At 40.8% G+C, this 21,288-nt stretch overlaps 1 protein-coding gene across 50 annotated transcripts in view; it reads left to right on the plus strand.

The window, feature by feature from the left end:
- The window catches only part of RIMS2 (regulating synaptic membrane exocytosis 2), a 659,880-nt gene extending 639,174 nt beyond the window's left edge, over positions 1 to 20,706 (plus strand). For 49 of the 50 annotated variants that reach the window (XM_073679706.1, XM_073679709.1, XM_073679704.1 and 46 more), the window contains 5 exons: positions 11,052 to 11,193; positions 11,465 to 11,577; positions 12,826 to 12,927; positions 15,311 to 15,450; positions 16,858 to 20,706. In XM_073679706.1, the coding sequence (XP_073535807.1) occupies positions 11,052 to 11,193; positions 11,465 to 11,577; positions 12,826 to 12,927; positions 15,311 to 15,450; positions 16,858 to 17,076 (716 nt within the window). In that variant the 3' untranslated portion in view covers positions 17,077 to 20,706. Of the gene's footprint in view, positions 1 to 1,923; positions 2,461 to 11,051; positions 11,194 to 11,464; positions 11,578 to 12,825; positions 12,928 to 15,310; positions 15,451 to 16,857 lie in introns of those variants that run through there. The other variant, XM_073679754.1, reaches the window with a different exon arrangement.
- Positions 20,707 to 21,288: the final 582 nt, after the last annotated feature.

The raw sequence follows: 21,288 nt of genomic DNA on the forward strand, positions 1-21,288 counted from the left end.
ACCAAATAATGTCCAAAATCCCGTTTGTTAAAATCCAGATGAAGTGGAGAACCCCTTTATGGAATAGCTTTTTAGGCTATGCTTATCTATATGAACATGTATATTTCTCTACTTCCATGTTCATGATCAATATTTCCCCCATCCCACTGGCGGACACAGACAAAAAAGGGCCCCTGTTCAAAAACAATATATGGGCCCTTTGCAGCACAAGAGCTCCTAAAAATGCAAAATTGCACCTGATTTGAAGGTAGAAATGGGTCCTCTCAATCTGCACAGGTTGCACCAATGATATGTCCGCCCATGCCCCATCCATATTGACGCATCCCTGCAGAACCTCTTGCATCTGTCCAGGATGCTAGTAAATGTGCTGCCATCTGGCAGCCATGCCTTGTAAAAGCCAATGGAGCATGTCTGTGGTGTTTACTGTCCCTGTCAGCCTGTGGAGTGGATGGAGCAAACATGAGCCTGAGTGCTGTTCACCTGCTGCTGTTTGTGCTGCCCCATCCTCATCATCATCACCATGACCCAATGTACCTGTAGTCCCTGTCTCTCCCCTGTGTCAGCAAGACTTCTGGTAACTGGAGAGGAGCAGCCTCTTTATTTTTCAGGCACAGGGAGACATGCTGCCAGAGATCATGAGGAGAGGGGGCTGAGTGAGGAGGGCAGAAGGCTGGCACATCTCCTGCAGGGGGCTGAGTGAGGGGGGCAGCAGGCTTGTACATCTCCTGCAGGGGGCTGAGTGAGGAGGGCAGCAGGCTTGTACATCTCCTGCAGGGGACTGAGTGAGGAGGGCAGCAGGCTGGTACATCTCCTGCAGGGGGCTGAGTGAGGAGGGCAGCAGGCTTGTACATCTCCTGCAGGGGGCTGAGCGAGGAGGGCAGCAGGCTGGTACATCTCCTGCAGGGGGCTGAGTGAGGAGGGCAGCAGGCTGGTACATCTCCTGCAGGGGGCTGAGTGAGGAGGGCAGCAGGCTTGTACATCTCCTGCAGGGGGCTGAGTGAGGAGGGCAGCAGGCTGGTACATCTCCTGCAGGGGGCTGAGTGAGGAGGGCAGCAGGCTGGTACATCTCCTGCAGGGGGCTGAGTGAGGAGGGCAGCAGGCTTGTACATCTCCTGCAGGGGGCTGAGTGAGGAGGGCAGCAGGCTGGTACATCTCCTGCAGGGAGCTGAGTGAGGAGGGCAGCAGGCTGGTACATCTCCTGCAGGGGGCTGAGTGAGGAGGGCAGCAGGCTGGTACATCTCCTGCAGGGGGCTGAGTGAGGAGGGCAGCAGGCTGGTACATCTCCTGCAGGGGGCTGAGTGAGGAGGGCAGCAGGCTTGTACATCTCCTGCAGGGGGCTGAGCGAGGAGGGCAGCAGGCTGGTACATCTCCTGCAGGGGACTGAGTGAGGAGGGCAGCAGGCTGGTACATCTCCTGCAGGGGGCTGAGTGAGGAGGGCAGCAGGCTTGTACATCTCCTGCAGGGGGCTGAGTGAGGAGGGCAGCAGGCTGGTACATCTCCTGCAGGGGGCTGAGTGAGGAGGGCAGCAGGCTTGTACATCTCCTGCAGAGGACTGAGTGAGGAGGGCAGCAGGCTGGTACATCTCCTGCAGGGGGCTGAGCGAGGAGGGCAGCAGGCTGGTACATCTCCTGCAGGGGACTGAGTGAGGAGGGCAGCAGGCTGGTACATCTCCTGCAGGGGGCTGAGTGAGGAGGGCAGCAGGCTTGTACATCTCCTGCAGGGGGCTGAGTGAGGAGGGCAGCAGGCTGGTACATCTCCTGCAGGGGGCTGAGTGAGGAGGGCAGCAGGCTGGTACATCTCCTGCAGGGGGCTGAGTGAGGAGGGCAGCAGGCTGGTACATCTCCTGCCTGCAGAGGGCTGAGTGAGGAGGGCAGCAGGCTGGTACATCTCCTGCAGGGGGCTGAGCGAGGAGGGCAGCAGGCTGGTACATCTCCTGTGCTGTGCGCTCATTGGTGCCAGGAGGGAGGAGAAGAGACAGGAGCTGTGCGCTCAGTGCCAGACCCACTGCCTGCAGCCGAGGATACACGTGTGTCACAGGGAGGAAAGCTGTGCAAGATCCAGTGTGTGATCCCAGCCAGAGATCTCCTGCACGAGTGCTGCCTATACTGCACGATCGCATCCATCCTGCCACATCAGCACCTGTGGATCTGGACGATAGTGAATGCCCAGGACACAGCGGATGCTGGACGGGTGGCAGCTGATTGTTGGCACCGGGTTCTTGCAAGTACTGGAGGGATTTGGTTCTCATTGGACGTGCAGCTCATTCATCAGCCAAGACGCCGCGGATATTGTACAGAGGATCGTCCAAGATGGGCAGGGAGCAGCGGCAGCAGCAGCGGGAGAGATCGGCGGCGGCGGCTGACCGCATCCAGCGCTCCCAGAGCCGCAGCAGTCTGTCCGCCTCCTTCGAGGCTCTGGCTGGATACTTCCCCTGTATGAACTCTCTGGAGGAGGATGAGGGTGAGCATCCTAAGACGGGGCAGTCTATACATTGAGGTGGCACTGGCCAAGCATGGAGGGGGCACTACAGACCCCCTGCACTGGTGACTGCTCCGATAATCAGGTGTTACTGTACAACTGCTGAGACAAGTCTGTGCCAACATCAAGCAGTGTGATGATGGACGGCTCCTTAGTCATCACTTGTAGCCAGTGCTGGGTCTTACTGCATCACCATCTGTAATGGGGCAAGCTGTATCTTGTGTGCCAAGACATGGGTGAGACATGAGCCAAGTATCTGATGGCACAGGTGGAAAGAAAAAGGCAAATCTGCAGAGCCCTCATATCACTGCAGATAGGTCTGACCTGCAGGACCTGAGAAAAGCTGGGTAACAATCTAGGCTCTCATTCACATCTAAGCTGGAGCTTCCATTAAGAATTTTATAGAAAGTGCTAAAAGTCATCACCTTAGTCAGAGGGGTCAGCTGGGCGATGTCAGTGTCCGTCATGAGATGGATCCGATAGATAAGAAATCTGTGTTTCTGCACCTGTGATAGAATAAAAAATCATAATGCAGAAGTGACTACAACCTGTGAGGGGTTATAGGACAGTTATACTGATTGTCACACAACTGCCCAGAGAGTGGAATAAGTGTGGAGATCTGAAAAAAGTGACAGGGATTGACTTGTATTAAGCGATGATTATAGATAGAAATATATTGCTAAACAGATGAAAATCAATCTATCTATTTCAATTTATTTATCTATATATTTATCTATCTATCTATCTGAAACATATCTATCTCTCTATATCCATCAATCTATCTGATAACATATCTATCATCTATCTATATATATCATTTATCTGATAACATATCTATCATCTATCTATATCTATCTATCTATTTATCTATCTGATAACATATCTATCTATATCTATCATTTATCTGATAACATATCTATCTATCTATCATCTATCTATATCTATCTATCTATTTATCTATCTGATAACATATCTATCTATATCTATCATTTATCTGATAACATATCTATCTATCTATCTGATAACATATCTATCTATCATTTATCTATCTATATTTATCATCTATCTCTCTATCTCTCTATCTCATATCTATTGATCATCTATCTATGTATTATGTATCCCATATCTATCTTTCACTATCTGTCTTTCTTTCTATCTATCTCATATCTATCTATAAAATCTATAATTACATTTATCATTCATAGTAGGAAACCGAGCAGTGGGACGTTAATATTAGCACTGAGAAAACCTCATCACACTGCAGATTTTTATTTTTCACTAATTTTTCACCCTTTGTAAACAAATATAACACTGCTATCATATATATATATACAGTATCCAGCATACATGAACCACAGGTCAGTGATTATTGGAGCTATTGAGGGTAGTGGCCGCTGGCTGCCATCTTCTTACCACATTACATTACAGATATCTGGATGCCTCCTGACATTTCACTCTTCCGTTGCTTTGTATCTTGAGGAATTTGAGATTTTTGCTTTTACCACTATTTTGGGATGAAATGGTTCTCCTATTGATGGCTGGTATTGTGGAGGTGGTGGAGGGAAATGAATATTAGTTACCCAGATGTGAATTCTCCGGGCAGCAGGTTATTACTGAGCGAGTTGTAGGTAGATCTCTATTTCTGACAGAACAGCCTGAAGATCATTAGAGAGAATCGGGGGCCATACATGGCAGTGATCAGGGGGCACATAATTACTGCAAGTCATACAGATCTCTTGCATGCCGTACAATACGCTAATACCATCACCTGCTTATAGTGGAAACCAGCATCCGATCACAGAGCAATAATCATAAAACATCAACAAAATCCTTTTTATGCTTCCAAAATAGACAATCTTAGACTGCATATTCTATCAAATGTATGAGGAGAGGTGCAACATGGCATCTAGCCCAACTGTCTCCTTATGCTCCGTACTGGGAGCAATGTTTTTTGACTAGAACTTTGTATGAAAAGCTATGTAAATCTGCCGACCTCACAAGACCATTTCTGCAATTTCGCCAGCACCTTCTTCTTTGGCATTCTGTACTATGGAGACATGGCCCATCAGTTGTCCAATAAATTTATATATATTTTTTATCCACTATACTGTATTTATATATTTTTTTATCCAATATATGTATATATTTATCCACAATATTTAAATATTTCTTTATTCACTATATTTATATATTTATCCACCATATTTATATATTTATCCACCATATTTATATATTTTTTATCCACTATATTTATATATTTATCCACTATATTTATATATTTATCCACTATATTTATATATTTTTTATTCCCAATTTTTTTAGATATATTTTTTTTATCCACTATATTTATATATTTTTTATCCGCTATTTTTTATATATTTTTTATCCTTTATATTTATAGATTTATCCACTATTTTTATATATTTTTTTATCTGCTATTTTTTATATATTTTTTATCCTTTATATTTATAGATTTATCCACTATATTTATATATTTTTTATCCACTACATTTATATTTATGTTTTATATATTTTTATATTGTAATATATTGATATGTATATTAAATATGATGTTATTTTAATAGTAATAATTATATATATATATTTTTCTATTAATAACACACTAGGAACCAAATACAAAAAGTGCTGCAGTACTGTAGATACGTGATAACAATACAAGTCGCACATTCATCATCCTGCCATGATTTTTCTGGTAAATGTAATTTGGATCCATGACAATATGACGTTCCTGGGCGTTGTCACATATTTTACATGGCTGTATTTCCCCTAGGGATGTCATATCTGTGAGTGCCGTATCAGATAGCTATATACATCATGTTTCTGGTCATTTTGTGGCTATTATTCTGCACCCCCTTTATAATGGGGTCAATGTTCGGCTTCTGCTGCAGTGCAGTAACCATGGAAGACAATTCAAGATTTTTATCAATCGATACAGAATGATCAAAGGATGGCCCGCCGGACACGAGATTAGCCTCTCCCAGTGAATTATATAAGGTTTCTTTCATTAGTTAGCATAAAAGAAGTATAGTCCAGCACACTGTCATGCTGCGCACAACGGTAAAATAGGATGTAAACATTTCACTTCTTGCCAGGAATATGTCATGGATTTTTAGGCTCACACAACCCTTTTGGGGTGGATTTACCCCTAAATAATCTTCATTAATTTATATCCGTATTCTGCAACCTGTGGCTTTCCAGATTATGAGAAACTACAACTCCTAGCGTACCCTGAGACAGACTCGCCATCATTATTTCTTTCAGACAGCTGTTGCCCTGACGGACACAGACAGATGTGTGCCCCTTTGCAAGAACAACATATAGTCCCTTAGCTCATCAGGATGCACAATCCCACCTGCCTTGGACGTGTTAGGGGCCCCCTTTCCTCCTGAGCTCCTGTGCGGCTACTCCGGTTGCCCCAATGGTATGTCTGCCCCTGTGTTACTGTTGAGAAACTACAACTCCCAGCATGCCCTATTAGCCCAAGGGGTTCTTTTTCTCACAGCTGGAGAACCACAGGTTGAAGACCACCAGTGGTGGAACTTGAAGCTCATGGACCACAATGCAAAATTTCCAGCAGGGTCCCCAACTATCACAGGTCTTTAATAGTATTGGTCTTCTCATATGGGCCACTGGGACCTTTTGGGCCCCCCTATCTTCAGGGCCTGGGTGAGACTACAGTCTCTGCACCCCCTATAATTACGCTCCTGCGCACCACTGATTTCTATCATCACAGAACTTATGCTCGGCCCTGTGGTTCATACATGTGGTTCGGAAAATTAACCAAAATACATTTTTAATGATGACTTGTGACAAATGTTCATAATATATTGTAACTTTTATTATCAGGTTAAAAATGTAATTTAATTTGCATATTTTCACCTAAAATCTAAACATGCAAAGATAATAACACATTTTCTACAGTGCAGGTTGCATTCTGTATTTTTTCATCTTTTTTTGCCACTTACAAGACATTATTTGCGATGCATAGATTCATAACCTTATTCACCATATCTGGGGGGGTTTAAGTAATTTTTCTTTATTTTTTGTTAGTATTAGTTGATGTCTTTAGCAACAAATGAATCAAAGTGACCGATGTGGTTCTTGAATTGTCTGCAAAATAAATAATTCTCTTTAACTTTTCTTTAACCCCTTTTGCGTCACTTTTAGGTCAAAAAGTCTCAGTCTCCGGTAAAATGTCTCAGAATTAAAAGAGAAAACGAATAAAAAACTGTCAGCCGTACATAAAATCAACCCAGGAAGGGACTGGAGTACATTTGCGTCAGTATTTAGAGACATATCAAAAAGTCGCAATTGATGAATTACCCAAAAAAACCTCTGGAAATCTCAAGCCCATATTGGTGAACATAAAAAAAAAATAAAAACAGGTGGACACATTATAAAATACACCTTAAAAAAAGGCAGAAAGTTAAAGAAAAATAAGGTGCAAATGAAAAACAGGCAAATACAATGATGATTCGGGCCCATTTGCTGCTTTTGCGCCAATTCATCATTCTATTTGCACATTTTAGAAATCTGTTTTATATGTGCTCGCCATAATGTTTAAAAGGAAAGTGTTATAAGAAAAAAATCCCTTTCAAAATCACTCGCCATCCTAGTAAAAATCAGGTTTTTGCTGCAGCTCCGGAGTGGTCGAGGCAGGGAGAAGGCAGAACTCCCAAGAACGTCTCCAAACCACCAGAACCGGAGTTGATCAGACAAAGTGGCTCCTAGTGGGGGTCGTGGAGAGGTCTATAGTCTGGTGGATGGATCATCAAACATCCTCATTACTAGCTTCATAGCAGAGGACAATCTGGGAACGTGCATTTGCTAGGGAGGTTTTATTTTCTTGCTTGTTTTATGCGCACTTGATATAAAGGGATAAATGTAATAGCAGAGATTTCAGTGTAAAAGGTCGTGGAGTTATTTTCTTACTACTGAGAATAATGTGATGTTACATATACTCCATCTTCTGTTCTTCAGCCCTTTCCCCCTTGAACTTTTCGAGCCGTTAGCATCATTGAAATAGATTGCAGTATTTTCTGAATGACACGGGGGCCATGTTCTTGTTGTTCTGTAACTATGCGTTATTCGAGCGATTCGTCTGACGTGCCGGAGCGTGTGCCGCGTGCTGTCACTATGTGTCTTCTAGGTTCAGTTCTGTATTTTCTTCATCACTTGAATCCGTTCCAATATGTTGCAGTTCTCTATGGGCTCACCAAAAAATTTATATAGAGAGTCCACACATTGCTAACCCTGACTCTTCCATGGCCAATGGTCGCCATAGAGGCAATTGATCACTTCTGCCCCAATGTTTCAGCCGAGACCCCCCTTGTCTCAGGACCACAACCCTCACTGATCCCTGCTGAAAACTACTAACATGTCACTATGACACTGAAATCCTAGTTGTACCACTTTATTACTACAGCCATTCCTCACCATTTTGAAGATCTTTGCTTGACATCAATAAATGGAATATTTCCTAGTTTTGCTCCCATTGCGTGTAGATTTTTTTTAGTGTGTCCAATGTAATCTTCTTTGACCTAAATGAAAAAGCGGAAATCTCTTTCCAGTCCTAATAGATGGCTTCTAGCGATGAGCGAGCGTACTCGCCACTCGATTTAGCATGGGGTGCTTGGGTACACATTGAGTATCGCGAGTGCTCGAGCGCCATGCTTGAGTCCCCGCCCCGTCATGTTTCGCAGCTGTTAGACATGATGGGAATTGCCCATGTCTGGCAGGTAATCCCCGCATGTTTATTGCAGCCACAAAACAAGTGGGGCGGGGACTCAAGCATGGCGCTCCAGCACCCTCGATACTTGATGAGTACCCGCGCACCCCTATACTAGATCGAGTAGCGAGCGTGTTCATCACTAATGGCTACAAATCACTCTACCATAATGTAAAAGTCTGGAGTCCAGACTATTTAGCTCATAGAGGAATTTCGAGATTCACCTGTATCCACGTCTCAGTCGGAAGATATTACGGCTTTACAGGTCTTCAGTATTTGGGTGTTAATAATGTTTCTTTTCACACACAACAAGCAGATCATGTGAGGTATATATTGGAGATATAACCAGGCGCAGGGGTTGCCTCCATTGGGGCCCCCAAGCTCCTAGTTGCACCATTGTATATAACTCTGTTGTTTTGAAATATGCACAAACCAGAAAGCTCTCCGCTGTACTTACAGATGGATCCACCCTATGATCACACATCAGGATGTACATTTGTGCTGCATTTTATGGTTATTTTTAATCCAAATCTTTGCAATTTCTAACTATTAAAAAAATCAGCTTTTGTAAACCAAGCTATTGGCTATGTGCCTTTTTGCATTTGAAGTTAGGCATCCCCTTTAACAGGCTTCATAAAACAGCCTGCCATGTATATAGTATATAGCACTAGTGCTCCCTTCTATGCATCTGACGGTTCCAGCACAGGAGAATATGACATTAATGTCTTCCATCAGGATGAAAACTTTATTGCAAGATTAAAAGTGAGTTTAATCATATCCTCGGAGGAGTTGGCGTACAGCAGTCAGACATCTCCAGTACTTCTAAATGGGGAAATATTCCATTACACCTATTACAATTTTAATGAAGGAACCGGAATAAATCAAACCATAAGCTGTCCTGGCAGATATCATAACACAAGTGTCTCCTATGCCACATGTCGTAATTCGCAGTCGTCGTTTCACAACAACTTGGAATCTACAGATTGCAGAACACTGGGTCCGTTGTACTAGGATCCTCAATTCTCAAAAATAAACAGGATCATCAGTAATTATAGATCATATTGTATATGTAATCTGTGAAAGTTTTGTGATTTCTTAAAGTGAATATCTACAACCATAAGGTTGCGAAGCATGGCCAGAGAATTTCATGTCAATGGCAACTTTAGAAATATATTTACTTAGAAACTTGGTGACGTGTTGAATACTTATTTCACCCGCTGTGTATATGTATATGTATATATATATATATATATATATATATATATATATATATATATATACATATATTATAATTCATATGCTGGTCAGAGGCTTAATATTAGACTCCTACTTCCCATTTTAGCAGCAATAGACTGACTCAGACCCTATTTGAGGATAAACTGGGCATGCTCTAATCTGAGCATAGGTTACTATGAAGGGATGGGGAGAAGGTGAGCTGTAACATCGCTTCGTCTGGATGACGGCTGCTATGTTATCTCTACTATATCCAGAGGTGTTAGTTTTAATTGTAATCCTGTCTGTGATGATAGGGAGACTGCTGAAAAGTTTTCTGTACAGAACAGGAGTTGTGAGTTTAGTATTAGTCTTTGAGGCCAGTTAGAAAATTGCAAGATTTCTCTTTTTTTATGTATAATAATGTAGATAGTGTTCTGGAAAATAATAATAAAAACTATGATCAATAAAAAAAAGTTATAAGATAAAATATGATTTAAACAATAGGTCAATTGCTGATGATATATTCCCTTTAAATGGAGATTGAAAAAAAATGTCATTGTTTTAGTTATCAACCATCTTTTCTAAAAAAAAAATATGTAAATGGACAACTCTTTGTCATACCCCACGCTTGGCCACGATAAAATAAAAAAGCTTATACTCACCTCCCGTGCTGGCTCTGTTCCCGCAGTGTCGGCGCTCGCGGTCCCGGGACTACCGTGCGGTTGTTGTGACACGTGAGCCCAGCGCCCAATCAGCTTTCGGACAAATTGAACATGAAGAGGAAGTGAGATTTCAGCCACAGCCCGGACTTCCTCTCCATGTTCAATTCGACAGAAGGCGGGGACAGTGACGCCAGCGCTGATTTGGCGTCGAGCTCATGTGTCACAACAACCGTACGGGAGGCCCAGGACCGCAAGTGCCGTCCCCACTGGAACGGAAATGGCATGGGAGGGGAATATAAGCTTTTCTATTTTATCAGGGCCAAACATTTAGCTCAAGAAGGGTTGTCATAGTAGTGTACAACCCCTTTAAATGAGTAATATGTAGTACTTAATTTTCCCCGTGGAGGCGCTGCAGGGAAATTGAACACTTATGCCTCATTCATATGTCAGCTTTTTTGACGTATGAGAAACAGATGGCATCCGAACGGTGTCAGATTTTTCACCGACCTGTATAATTGTATTGCCGATTTTTGATCCAACATTTGGATCAATATCGGACATTTTAACGCCATTTTGCATGAACCACTTGGTCCGAGAAAAAATCAGACATGTGAACAACCTAGATTGTCAGAGGTACGAGTGCTACCCATGAAATAATACCGATAACACTCGCATGTGAAATACTGACACGTGAATGAGGCCCTACTGTCAGATTTCCCCACAAATTACAGCTGAGGGTCCCAAGAATTGACACTTTTAACCATTAGGGATTGTCTAAAATGGAAAACCTATATTATTTAAAAAAAAACTATAAGGGCTAAAGAAATGAACCTGGTTTGCCATAACAATCAGTAACAATACTGCTTTCACTTTTTTAGAGCTTTTCATAGATAAGGTGATGAGGTTCTAGGATGAAGGCTTTAATCTTTTTTTTGTCTTTTTGACAGAAGTTGGAGGCAAGAAGTTGAAAAGTACAATCCAGAGAAGTACGGAAACGGGTCTGGCAGTGGAGATGAGGAACTGGATGACTAGACAAGCGAGTCGGGAGTCTAATGATGGGAGTATGAACAGTTACAGCTCCGAGGGGAAGTAAGTGTCAGAAAGAAGGTGATAGTATAATATATGGCTCAGAAGAGTTTATTACCAATTTTGCATTATGGCCCAGACACCCCCCCTATTTACTCCTATACATCCAAAGATCTCTGGGATAAAAGACGCTTGGAAACAAAATCCTAAAATAGCCTTCAGTAGCTTACAAAATTTTGTTCTGGACGGACAAATGATACTTTCGGCACCACTGCATTTGATCATCTCGGCTCGGTTACATGTATGATAACCATTATCTCTGTCATTCTTACAGCCTAATATTTCCCGGAGTCCGGTTGGGGTCTGACAGTCAGTTCAGTGACTTCCTCGATGGGCTTGGTCCTGCACAATTAGTTGGACGACAGACCTTAGCTACTCCTTCTATGGGTACGTCATTTCTATATTTTCAGAATTCATGAAGAAAGTCCCAGAGATTGTTACACTGGAATCCCCACATTCACAGTGATGGTATCATGTACATTGTGTCCTAATCTCTAGAGCCTATCGTTGTACTTACTGTATGTTGCAGAGCTAACTAGGCAAAGGTTAAATGGTGTTAAAAGACAAACTGAGCTTTACTCACCCTTCCCGGGTCTCCGCCTCTGCTCTCGATGTGTGTTTTTATCTTCAGCGCTGACATCACGTCGACAGGGCTGCAGCCAAAATCTGAGCTCAGTGGCTTGTGCCGTAAATCGGGGAAGAGCTGCTGAGCTCGTTTATTGCCTGCAGTGCCCTCGATGTGACATGAGCGCTGCAGACAATTACAGATAGCGGGAGCAAAGCAAGACAATCCATAAGCTCCATGTGGATTATTCCTTTTGCATGACCTTGAGGTATAAAACTGGAGAGGGGTATCCAACAATTCATAGCACTTATCATTTGCGTTAAGCTGGCCATACACAGTAGAGCAAAAAGTAGATGGGACCCCTTGACTTTGGAAGAACCAGATGACCATCTAATGTGCTTGAAGGGCTCCCGATTCTCCACTGACAGATGATGTCTCCGGAAAGGAAAATCAGGCATCTTAAAGTGATTGAACCAAGTTATCACCTTTTCACAGGATAAGTGATAACTCGCTGATCACTGAGGGTATCACTGAGGGTCTCATCGCAGAGACCCCCACTCTGCAGTGCCTCATTTAAATGGAGTGATAGCCGATCACGCCCATCACCGCTCCATTCATTGTACATGGTGTTTGGTTCCATGCTCAATGCGGTTGATGCTTAACCGCCGTTCCATTTCCTGTTCTCCGGGTTTGTGTGGTCCCAGTTGTGGACCCCAACCTCTCCATTCAAACTGCAGTGCCATGCTTTCAATCCAACAGTTTCATCAAATTGATGATTACGTCATCTAAATAACCCCTTAAGTGAAGTGTTTTGAAGAATCGGTAGAGATGACAATAGTCGATACCCTTGGACTGGACACTTCTAACATGAGTAAGAAATAGGCAAACTTTACCACGTGAAGCCTGGTCATGATTTTGACTGGTTGAGAGGTGACTTGAACACCTTCCTGAAACCACTTGGTATGAGATGTGAACAGGGTCATTCAGCAGATCTCTTTGGGTGCAGTAAATGAATGCAGATACATCTGCGAGGCTGTGTACATGGTTGGTCATTCTTGTTTTCTCCGTAGGTGACATCCAGGTTGGGATGGTGGACAAGAAGGGACAGTTAGAAGTGGAGATTATAAGAGCTCGGGGTCTCGTTGTAAAACCAGGATCAAAGACACTGCCAGGTAAGACCATCGTTACATTTCATTATCATTTATACCGGATGTTGGACAGTTTTTTTTTACATTGTGAAGCAAGATTATTCAATAGGGAACATCCCATGAATGATGATAAAATGGATGCTCCATTATTACGTAAATCAGAAAATAACCTCTTGTATAAACCCGGTTTTTATATTAAATGATTTTGTAAAAAAAAAGTTGATTTTTGTTTTTACATTTTTTTTAAATCACATCATGATCTATATTAAATAGAAAAAAAAAACCTGAAATATTGCAATTTTCACCCTGACCACTAAGCCTAAACGTACACTTCCGGTTCTTACAGGAAAAACACATGTATATTAGCAGTCAGACCCTACTAAGTTGTACTGAAGTATTGAGCATGCTCTGATCAGGGCAAAGGTCATTGTGAAGGAAGGGGGAGGAGGTGATCTGTAACATTATATTGGAAATGGTAGATCCTGTGCTATCTATTGTACATAGAGGTGTTACCTGTCATTGTAATCATGCCGGTGATGATAATGAGTTTGCTGAAAAGTCTTGTTTTTAGAACATCAATATTTTTTGGGATATATGGAAATTTCAAAAAGCATTAGAAAAATAGGCCTAGTGGTCAGTGTGAACATTCCAAGATAAATAGATAGAGATAGGGAAAATTTAAAAAAAATTATACAAAATTTTAAGAAATACATTTAAAAACCTGACTTAAACAACAGATATTTTTTTGATGACACATTCCCTTTAATTACTGTATAATGAAATGCTATAAAGATTTATAATATACTTCCAAGATCTCTACTGGATACCTCTTTGCATCCAGTGAATAAAAGGTCTCCTTTTCGCAGCTGATGGGCTCTCATGACTTGATCAATTTGGGCTCTAAGTACCTTAATTTTTATAAGTAAAAAAAATAAAGGGAACACTCAAATAACACATCCTATTTCTGAATGAATGAAATATTCTCATTGAATTGTTTTGTACAAAGTTGAATGTGCTGACAACAAAATCACACAAAAATCATCAATGGAAATCAAATTTATTAACCAATGGAGGCCTGGATTTGGAGTCACCCCCAAAATTAAAGTGGAAAAACACACTACAGGCTGATCCAACTTTGATGTAATGTCCTTAAAACAAGTCAAAATGAGGCTGAGTATTGTGTGTGGCCTCCACGTGCCTGTATGACCTCCCTACAACGCCTGGGCATGCTACTGATGAGGTTGCGGATGGTCTCCTGTGGGATCTCCTCCCAGACCTTGACTAAAGCATCCGCCAACTCCTGGACAGTCTGTGGTGCAACGTGACGTTGGTGGATGGAGCGAGACATGATGTCCCAGATGTGCTCAATCGGATTCAGGTCTGGGGAACGGGCGGGCCAGTCCATAGCTTCAATGCCTTCATCTTGCAGGAACTGCTGACACACTCCAGCCACATGAGGTCTGGCATTGTCCTGCATTATAACGCAAAAAAAGCTCAAGCTAAAGCGGCCCAGCTTCAAAGGAAGATACATAAAATTGTAGGTAAAAAGGTAAATTTTATTTCCAATCTTTAAAAACAACAAATAATTAAAAAATAATTAAAAAACAGAGACCTTCGGGTTCCATCCATCAACATAATACATAAATAACAGGAAGCACAGCTTCACAAAATAGATGCAAAAATAAGTACCGAGCAGTGGCGAGCATGCTCGCTCATCACTAGTACTAATATATATCACAACAAAGCATGCCATTCATTTCTAGGTCCACAATGGGAGTCAAATTAGACTGTCTCCCAACTTCCCCATACACATAAACCCTCAGCTCAGCTGAGCCTTCATGTGTTTTCAATAGGCAGCTTATTTCCAAAATAATTTGTCGTCTGAATTTTAACTTCCCGATCTGTATCTTCCTTGACATCAATTGTTGGGGAGAAATTTGGAGACCCCCCCCGACAGCCGGTCAGTGGGTTTGGCTAACGTTTATCTACCCCTTTAAATAAGGAACGATTGTCATTGTATCATACTGTAGCTACAGATCATTTGTAACCACCAATAATCCAGAGTGAAACAGCCAACGATAGCTATAAAACACAAAGTAACGTAGTCCTCGGCGGATTCAAAACACCGTCTAATACTCCATAATTAATTGACTTGGTTATTTGTTGTCAGGCTAATCTCCACATTTATCCTCTCCGCACCGTCACTTTATGAATACACACAGCTAACGAATCTCATCATTTGCTTTGTACACCAGCTGGAAATGAGAAATTATGATAATGTCATTATTCAGCCTGATCAATGGCAATTTCCATTAATATGTCATTTTTCACATCCTGCCTATGAGCTTCATTATAAGCTGCGCAAGCCAAGAGTAACACCACCTCTGTCTATCTTTCTCTCCTGTAGCACCATATGTAAAGGTGTATCTCTTGGAAAATGGGGTCTGCATAGCCAAAAAGAAAACAAAAGTAGCAAGAAAAACGCTGGAGCCTTTATACCAGCAACAGTTATCTTTTGAAGAATCACCCCAAGGAAAGGTCTTACAGGTAACGTGGCTTTTCTCCAGAGGGATATTGAAGTTGAAAATTTTTGCCTGTTACGGTTGTTCTCTCTTTCCTCAAATTTATTTTCCCTGGGGCCCATAAGAATAGGAACAAAGGGTTTTGTTATGTATAACAGAGGGCCTGTGGGGGTGCTGTATGATATCCGCAGTCCTGCATCTTGCAATGTTCCCCTACCCCCAGGGCTTACACCACATCAGGGCATACAGTGCCCAATCAGGCCTTATGTAAATGCTTTTTTTTCTCAGAGTGTTTAACAGATGGAGGAAATGGTCACTTATCCATGAATTGCTGCGGAAGTTGTAACCAAAAATCCGTATTGGAATGCAATAGCGGCAAAGTAAACGAGATATCAACAAATTGGGTTTGGGAATTAAGGAACTCAAAAATAAACTTAAAAAATGTTTAAAAAAAAAAAAAATCAGTATACTCACCTTCTGCCCCTCCGATGGTAATGGTTGGCTAGTTCCCCACCGCTCTTTGTATCCTGGCCTTCAGTGATGGTTTATCATATAGACCTGTGAATACTGCAGCAGTCACATATAATGACACGTTATCGCTGGAGACCAGTTGTACAAGAGCTAGTGGAGCCAAGCCTAGTGTTACCCCGTAAGTGCCAAGGGAAGTAGTTTAATTTTTTTATTGTTATTTTAGGTGATTTGTAATAGTAAATCTTCATGAAAATCTGCCCAAAATCCACTCAATTTAGTGAGGATTTGCTGCTACTGATTTTCCTGCCAAATTTGAAAAGAACATTTCCATAGCAAATCCAGTGCATGTAAATGTACCCTGACACGAGTGAATATTATATCATTTGTTATCTCAAATAATACATTTTATCTTAAAGGGGTTATCCAGGGTACTCACTTCCCCAACAGAGGGTAGTGGTTCCACTAACGTTCTGATCCCATACACTTGCCGAGACAAGTCCACGATTGAAAGGACTCATGCACATATCCTATTCTAATAAATCATGCACTACACCTGCCAACCATGCACAAATCTCCTCAGGTGTGTGGGGTCATAGCGTCATTGGCACTGATCACCTCTGATGCAGAAGTGAACGATGCCAGCTAATCCCTCTAACTATAGTAAAATGTTTTTGGTCAATGTGTATATGACACTGTTGTATCAAACCTCGAAGACATGAAGTCTTCATTTCCTGGATCCTTCTCCCTCTGCCCCAGACCTTCATAGTGCATACACTTCCACCCTCTATTGTATCAGTGTGGAAATTCTGGTTCCATGTAGGATTACAGGTAACCAGTACAAAACACAAGAACTTCCCAAAGAATTGGAGAATTGAATGTGTTACCCATTGTCCACATCTTATGTTGCCAAGTAGCTTCTAGGGCCAAACTGATCTCTATCATCTCTCTTTTATTTCAACAGATAATTGTTTGGGGCGACTATGGACGTATGGATCACAAGTCATTTATGGGTGTAGCACAGATACTATTAGATGAACTGGACCTGTCCAATATGGTGATTGGATGGTTTAAACTGTTTCCCCCTTCCTCTCTAGTAGACCCAACATTAGCTCCTTTAACCCGGAGAGCATCCCAGTCATCTCTGGAAAGCTCCACAGGACCTTCTTATGCTCGGTCATAGCACCTGTGAAAAACTGTTGTCTTCTGCAACCAGCGTTTCAAAAAATTAACAAAAAACAAAATCACAAGAAATCAAAACCTGACAGGTCGCACACCCTGGCAAACACTGCATGCTTAATGTTGTGTCCTCTGAGCCTGTTTCTAGGGATAAGGAGCGATCCTGTGTTCTCAGCGGAAGTTGCACACATTGTGCACTATAGAAGGCTCTCAGGTGGAGTGGAGCTAACCAACAGGTTTGGAGATCGGTGAAGCTCAGTTCTAGTCAAATCTGAAGCCATGGATTACTGACACTAGAAAATTAAAGAAATGCTTCATGCAACGAAAGTCATTGTCAGTGACATATCACGTTGTTGCAAAATTTTCTTTTGGTATTTGCCCCCAAGGACTGGGAACCCAACCGAAAAAAGTTCTATGTAACCAGTGAGATGGTGGAAGATGATGGCATAGGACTGAACACCAGTGTTATTAAAGATGAACATGATGGTAGGTCACATAAGTCCCATGGTCTGAAGAAGTTGGCTTAAAGTAATCATCCAAGGGATCCATTATACAATGATTTCTCCAGGGAAGATTTTGGTCCGTGGTTAATCCATAATTTAAAAAACTAAACTTTTTGTTTCTTTTATTTTATTTTTCTATTCATTTTGCATGGACATGGATCTAATTGAACATTGAAATTATTTTCTTTGGGCTGCAACTTGCAAAAAAAAAAAAAAAAGAATGACCGAAAAGATACAGCCATTTTCAACAATTTGTATTCTTTTTAAACAGAGCAAATTTCACTAGTGCATGGTTTTAAAGGGGAGAGAATGCAACAGCGTGAAATAAAGACAAACCAACATTTCTCAATCTTCAAAAAGAAAACCGCCGAAAAAAAAAACAACAACAAAAAAAAAAAAACAATTCTGGTCTGTGTTTTGACAGACATATATTAAAATGGTAAAATAAAAAAAAAATTCTTTCTAGCAAATATTTAAAAAATTCTCTTTATGTGACAAGAAATAAATGTAACATATACAATTTATTTAAATGTGAAAGGTACAAGCCTTGTAAAGTTTAACATTATGTGCAAATTGTACATGTCTCTCATGTCTTCTCTCACCGATCCCAAATTTTTTGCATTGTGCCCTTCAGTCCTATGTATCTTCCAGACCCCAGACCTCTTTTCTGACTCCAATGTTTAGGGTTTGAAAATGGCGCACACATTTTTTCACCTACCCCAACCCTGCCCATTGTGTGCCATGACTGCTCCTTTAGCCTTTATTTGAAAAAGGTTTTGCAGACTTTTTACCCTGCGTTCTTGAATTCTTTGACAAAAAAAAAAAAATACCTAGTTTGACCTGGCAAGAATGGAAGCGTCCAGCCTCCGGGACTTCCATTGCATAGCAACCTTTCTTTATTTCAGGCATGTTGAAAACTATTTTTGCAACATGGCTTGAGAATACCTAAGGTAATTCAGCATGTATTTGATATAGAAGATATTTGAACTTTTTTGCAATATCTTGTACAGTGCATGGTAACTATTTTTTTCACCATCCAAATGAGTCTTAATGGGACAAAAATATGAAATATTACAATTACGTGGCCATTTAAAAAAAGAAAAGAATTCTTTGTCAGCACCGAGCATTGTTCTCTTGAGGGTTAAAACTGAAATTCCCACCATGGAACATTATAGTATCCACTATTTTTAAAAGAACGGACGCCCTTTTTTGCACTTTGTCAGAGTTCTGTATCATACCAGGTGACGTTTTTACTTGCGCTTTAATTTTCAGTGCTACGAAGGTCTAACTTTTCAAACGCTTTGTTACTAAGGACAGTTCACTCGGTGTCTTGGCTGGAAATGACTTAATCGTCTGGCTGGCTGATGGCACTCATAACATTAAAGTAAAAAAAAACAACAAAACAGTGAGGTTGTTATAGAAATATATATTAATATATAGAACATTTGTCCGCCGGGGCTCTGGCTGCCATATTTGTGGACCCGCAATCTTGGGAACACAACTGTTGAGTTCTGTAGGACATCCCTGTTCAATCCCCTCCTAAGATGGATACCAAAAATATGTGTTTGGGTGTGTTGAGAGTATTGCAACTTGAAATTTGAAATATATATTATATATTTCATCGGCTCCCACCGATGAAGTACAATATTGCCTTTTTTTTTCCTATTTTCCCAAATTCTTAGGTAGCCTGTGGCTCTCCAGCTCTTGTACAACTAGAAGTCCCAGAATACCATCTATAGGGTGTCATGGCGTATAGAAACGTACGATTTCGCATCGGCTGGAGAGTCATAGTTTCTCTACCTCTTCCCATAATGAACAATAGAGTGATATAAAATGCACATAGAATTTTAGTTTTTTTTTATGTGCATATACTGTAAATTGTTTATATGCAGACATACGGTATACTTACATGTAAGTTTGTGTTTACGTACACAAATGTGAATAGGCATATTTATATATGTGTTTATGCATAAGAATGTGTGTATATGAAGATACACATCCGTAAGCACACACATAGACAGCAATGATTTTGATTATTTGAATGTGACAGCTCACGGAAAAATATTAGTAATTTACATTATCCTATCCCTTCTTTCGTCCTCCCACCGGTATCATTTGGCAAAAAAAAAGAAAAAAAAATCTAAAAATATTGTAGGCCTCATTTATTAAAAGTGTCTAAACTAAAATCAGGCCTTGTGTTGCCCATAGCAACCAATCAAAGCTCAGCTTTCATTTCTTAAGCTGCTATGGAAAACTATAAGCTGTGATCTGATTGGTTGCTATGGGCAACACAAGTCCTGATTTTTTGTTAGCAGGCCTCAATTTATTTAAAGCTGTCTAACAAGAAAATCAGCCCACAGCAACCAATCAGAACTCAGCTTTCAATTTTTCATATCAGCTGAAGAGATGAAAGCTGAGTCCTGATTGGTTGCTATGGGCAACCCAAGGCCTGATTTTATTTTAGACACTTTTAATAGGCCTGATTTTCTGTTAGATAGATTTGTTAATTGAGGCCTACTAGCCATATACTCGCCTTTTAAATGAAAGTAGTTGTATAGCAATGAAATAGATAGATCACCAAATCCAATATGAATTATGGAGTCAATAAAGTTAATTTAGATGGCTGTGAACCAGCAAAGAAAGAAATATATATATAATATATATATATATATATATATATATATATATATATATATATATCCGTACCATCTACAGTATCATCATGTCATAAAAAACAATTTCTGGTATTGAAAATGCAGTGTAATATGTTATTTTCTGAAAATAAAAAAATCCCAAGATGCATTTTTTTCTTTCTAATTTTTATAGGGAGAACAAGACCGTATATAAGATTTGTACATAAGTATCATTATGCAGTATTTATTTTAAAGGAAAAAAAATTGATGTATTTTTTATTTTATTTCACATGATGTCTGCAGCTGTGCCCATGGTATAGTCATGTATCCGCACTATCCCGGTGACTACTGCAGTCTTGTACATAGTACGTTTTAAAAGCAAGAGGAATTTACAGTTGAGTGATATGGCAGATTAGCCTTGCAAATGAGCACCAACTAATGTAAAGCATATTAATTACGATGGTGGTATTTAACACTTTAAATAAAACATTTTCTTTACATGTTTGCTGTCATGCTGTTTTCTTTTTGAGGGTTTGACATCTTATATGACTATTCGGGGATATTGGTTTGAAAAGAAATTACAAGCCCCAAGGTATTACACATCATCATATACTGGAGGGGCCATGGTAAAAGTAAGTCTCCACATACTGGAGGGGCCATGATACGAATAAATAACCATATACTGGAGGGGCCATGATACGAATAAATAACCATATACTGGAGGGGCCATGATACGAATAAATCACCATATACCGGAGGGGTCAAGATATGAAAATAATAACCATATACTGGAGAGGCCATGATATGAATAAATAACCATATACTGGAGGGGCCATGATACGAATAAATAACCATATACTGGAGGGGCCATGATACGAATAAATAACCATATACTGGAGGGGCCATGAAACGAATAAATCACCATATACCGGAGGGGTCAAGATATGAAAATAATAACCATATACTGGAGAGGCCATGATACGAATAAATAACCATATACTGGAGGGGCCATGATACGAATAAATAACCATATACAGGAGGGGCCATGATACGAATAAATAACCATATACTGGAGGGGCC

The sequence above is a fragment of the Phyllobates terribilis genome, unplaced genomic scaffold, assembly GCF_046119375.1.
Source record: "Phyllobates terribilis strain yellow unplaced genomic scaffold, ASM4611937v1 Scaffold_4__5_contigs__length_816908805, whole genome shotgun sequence".
NCBI lineage: Eukaryota > Metazoa > Chordata > Amphibia > Anura > Dendrobatidae > Phyllobates > Phyllobates terribilis.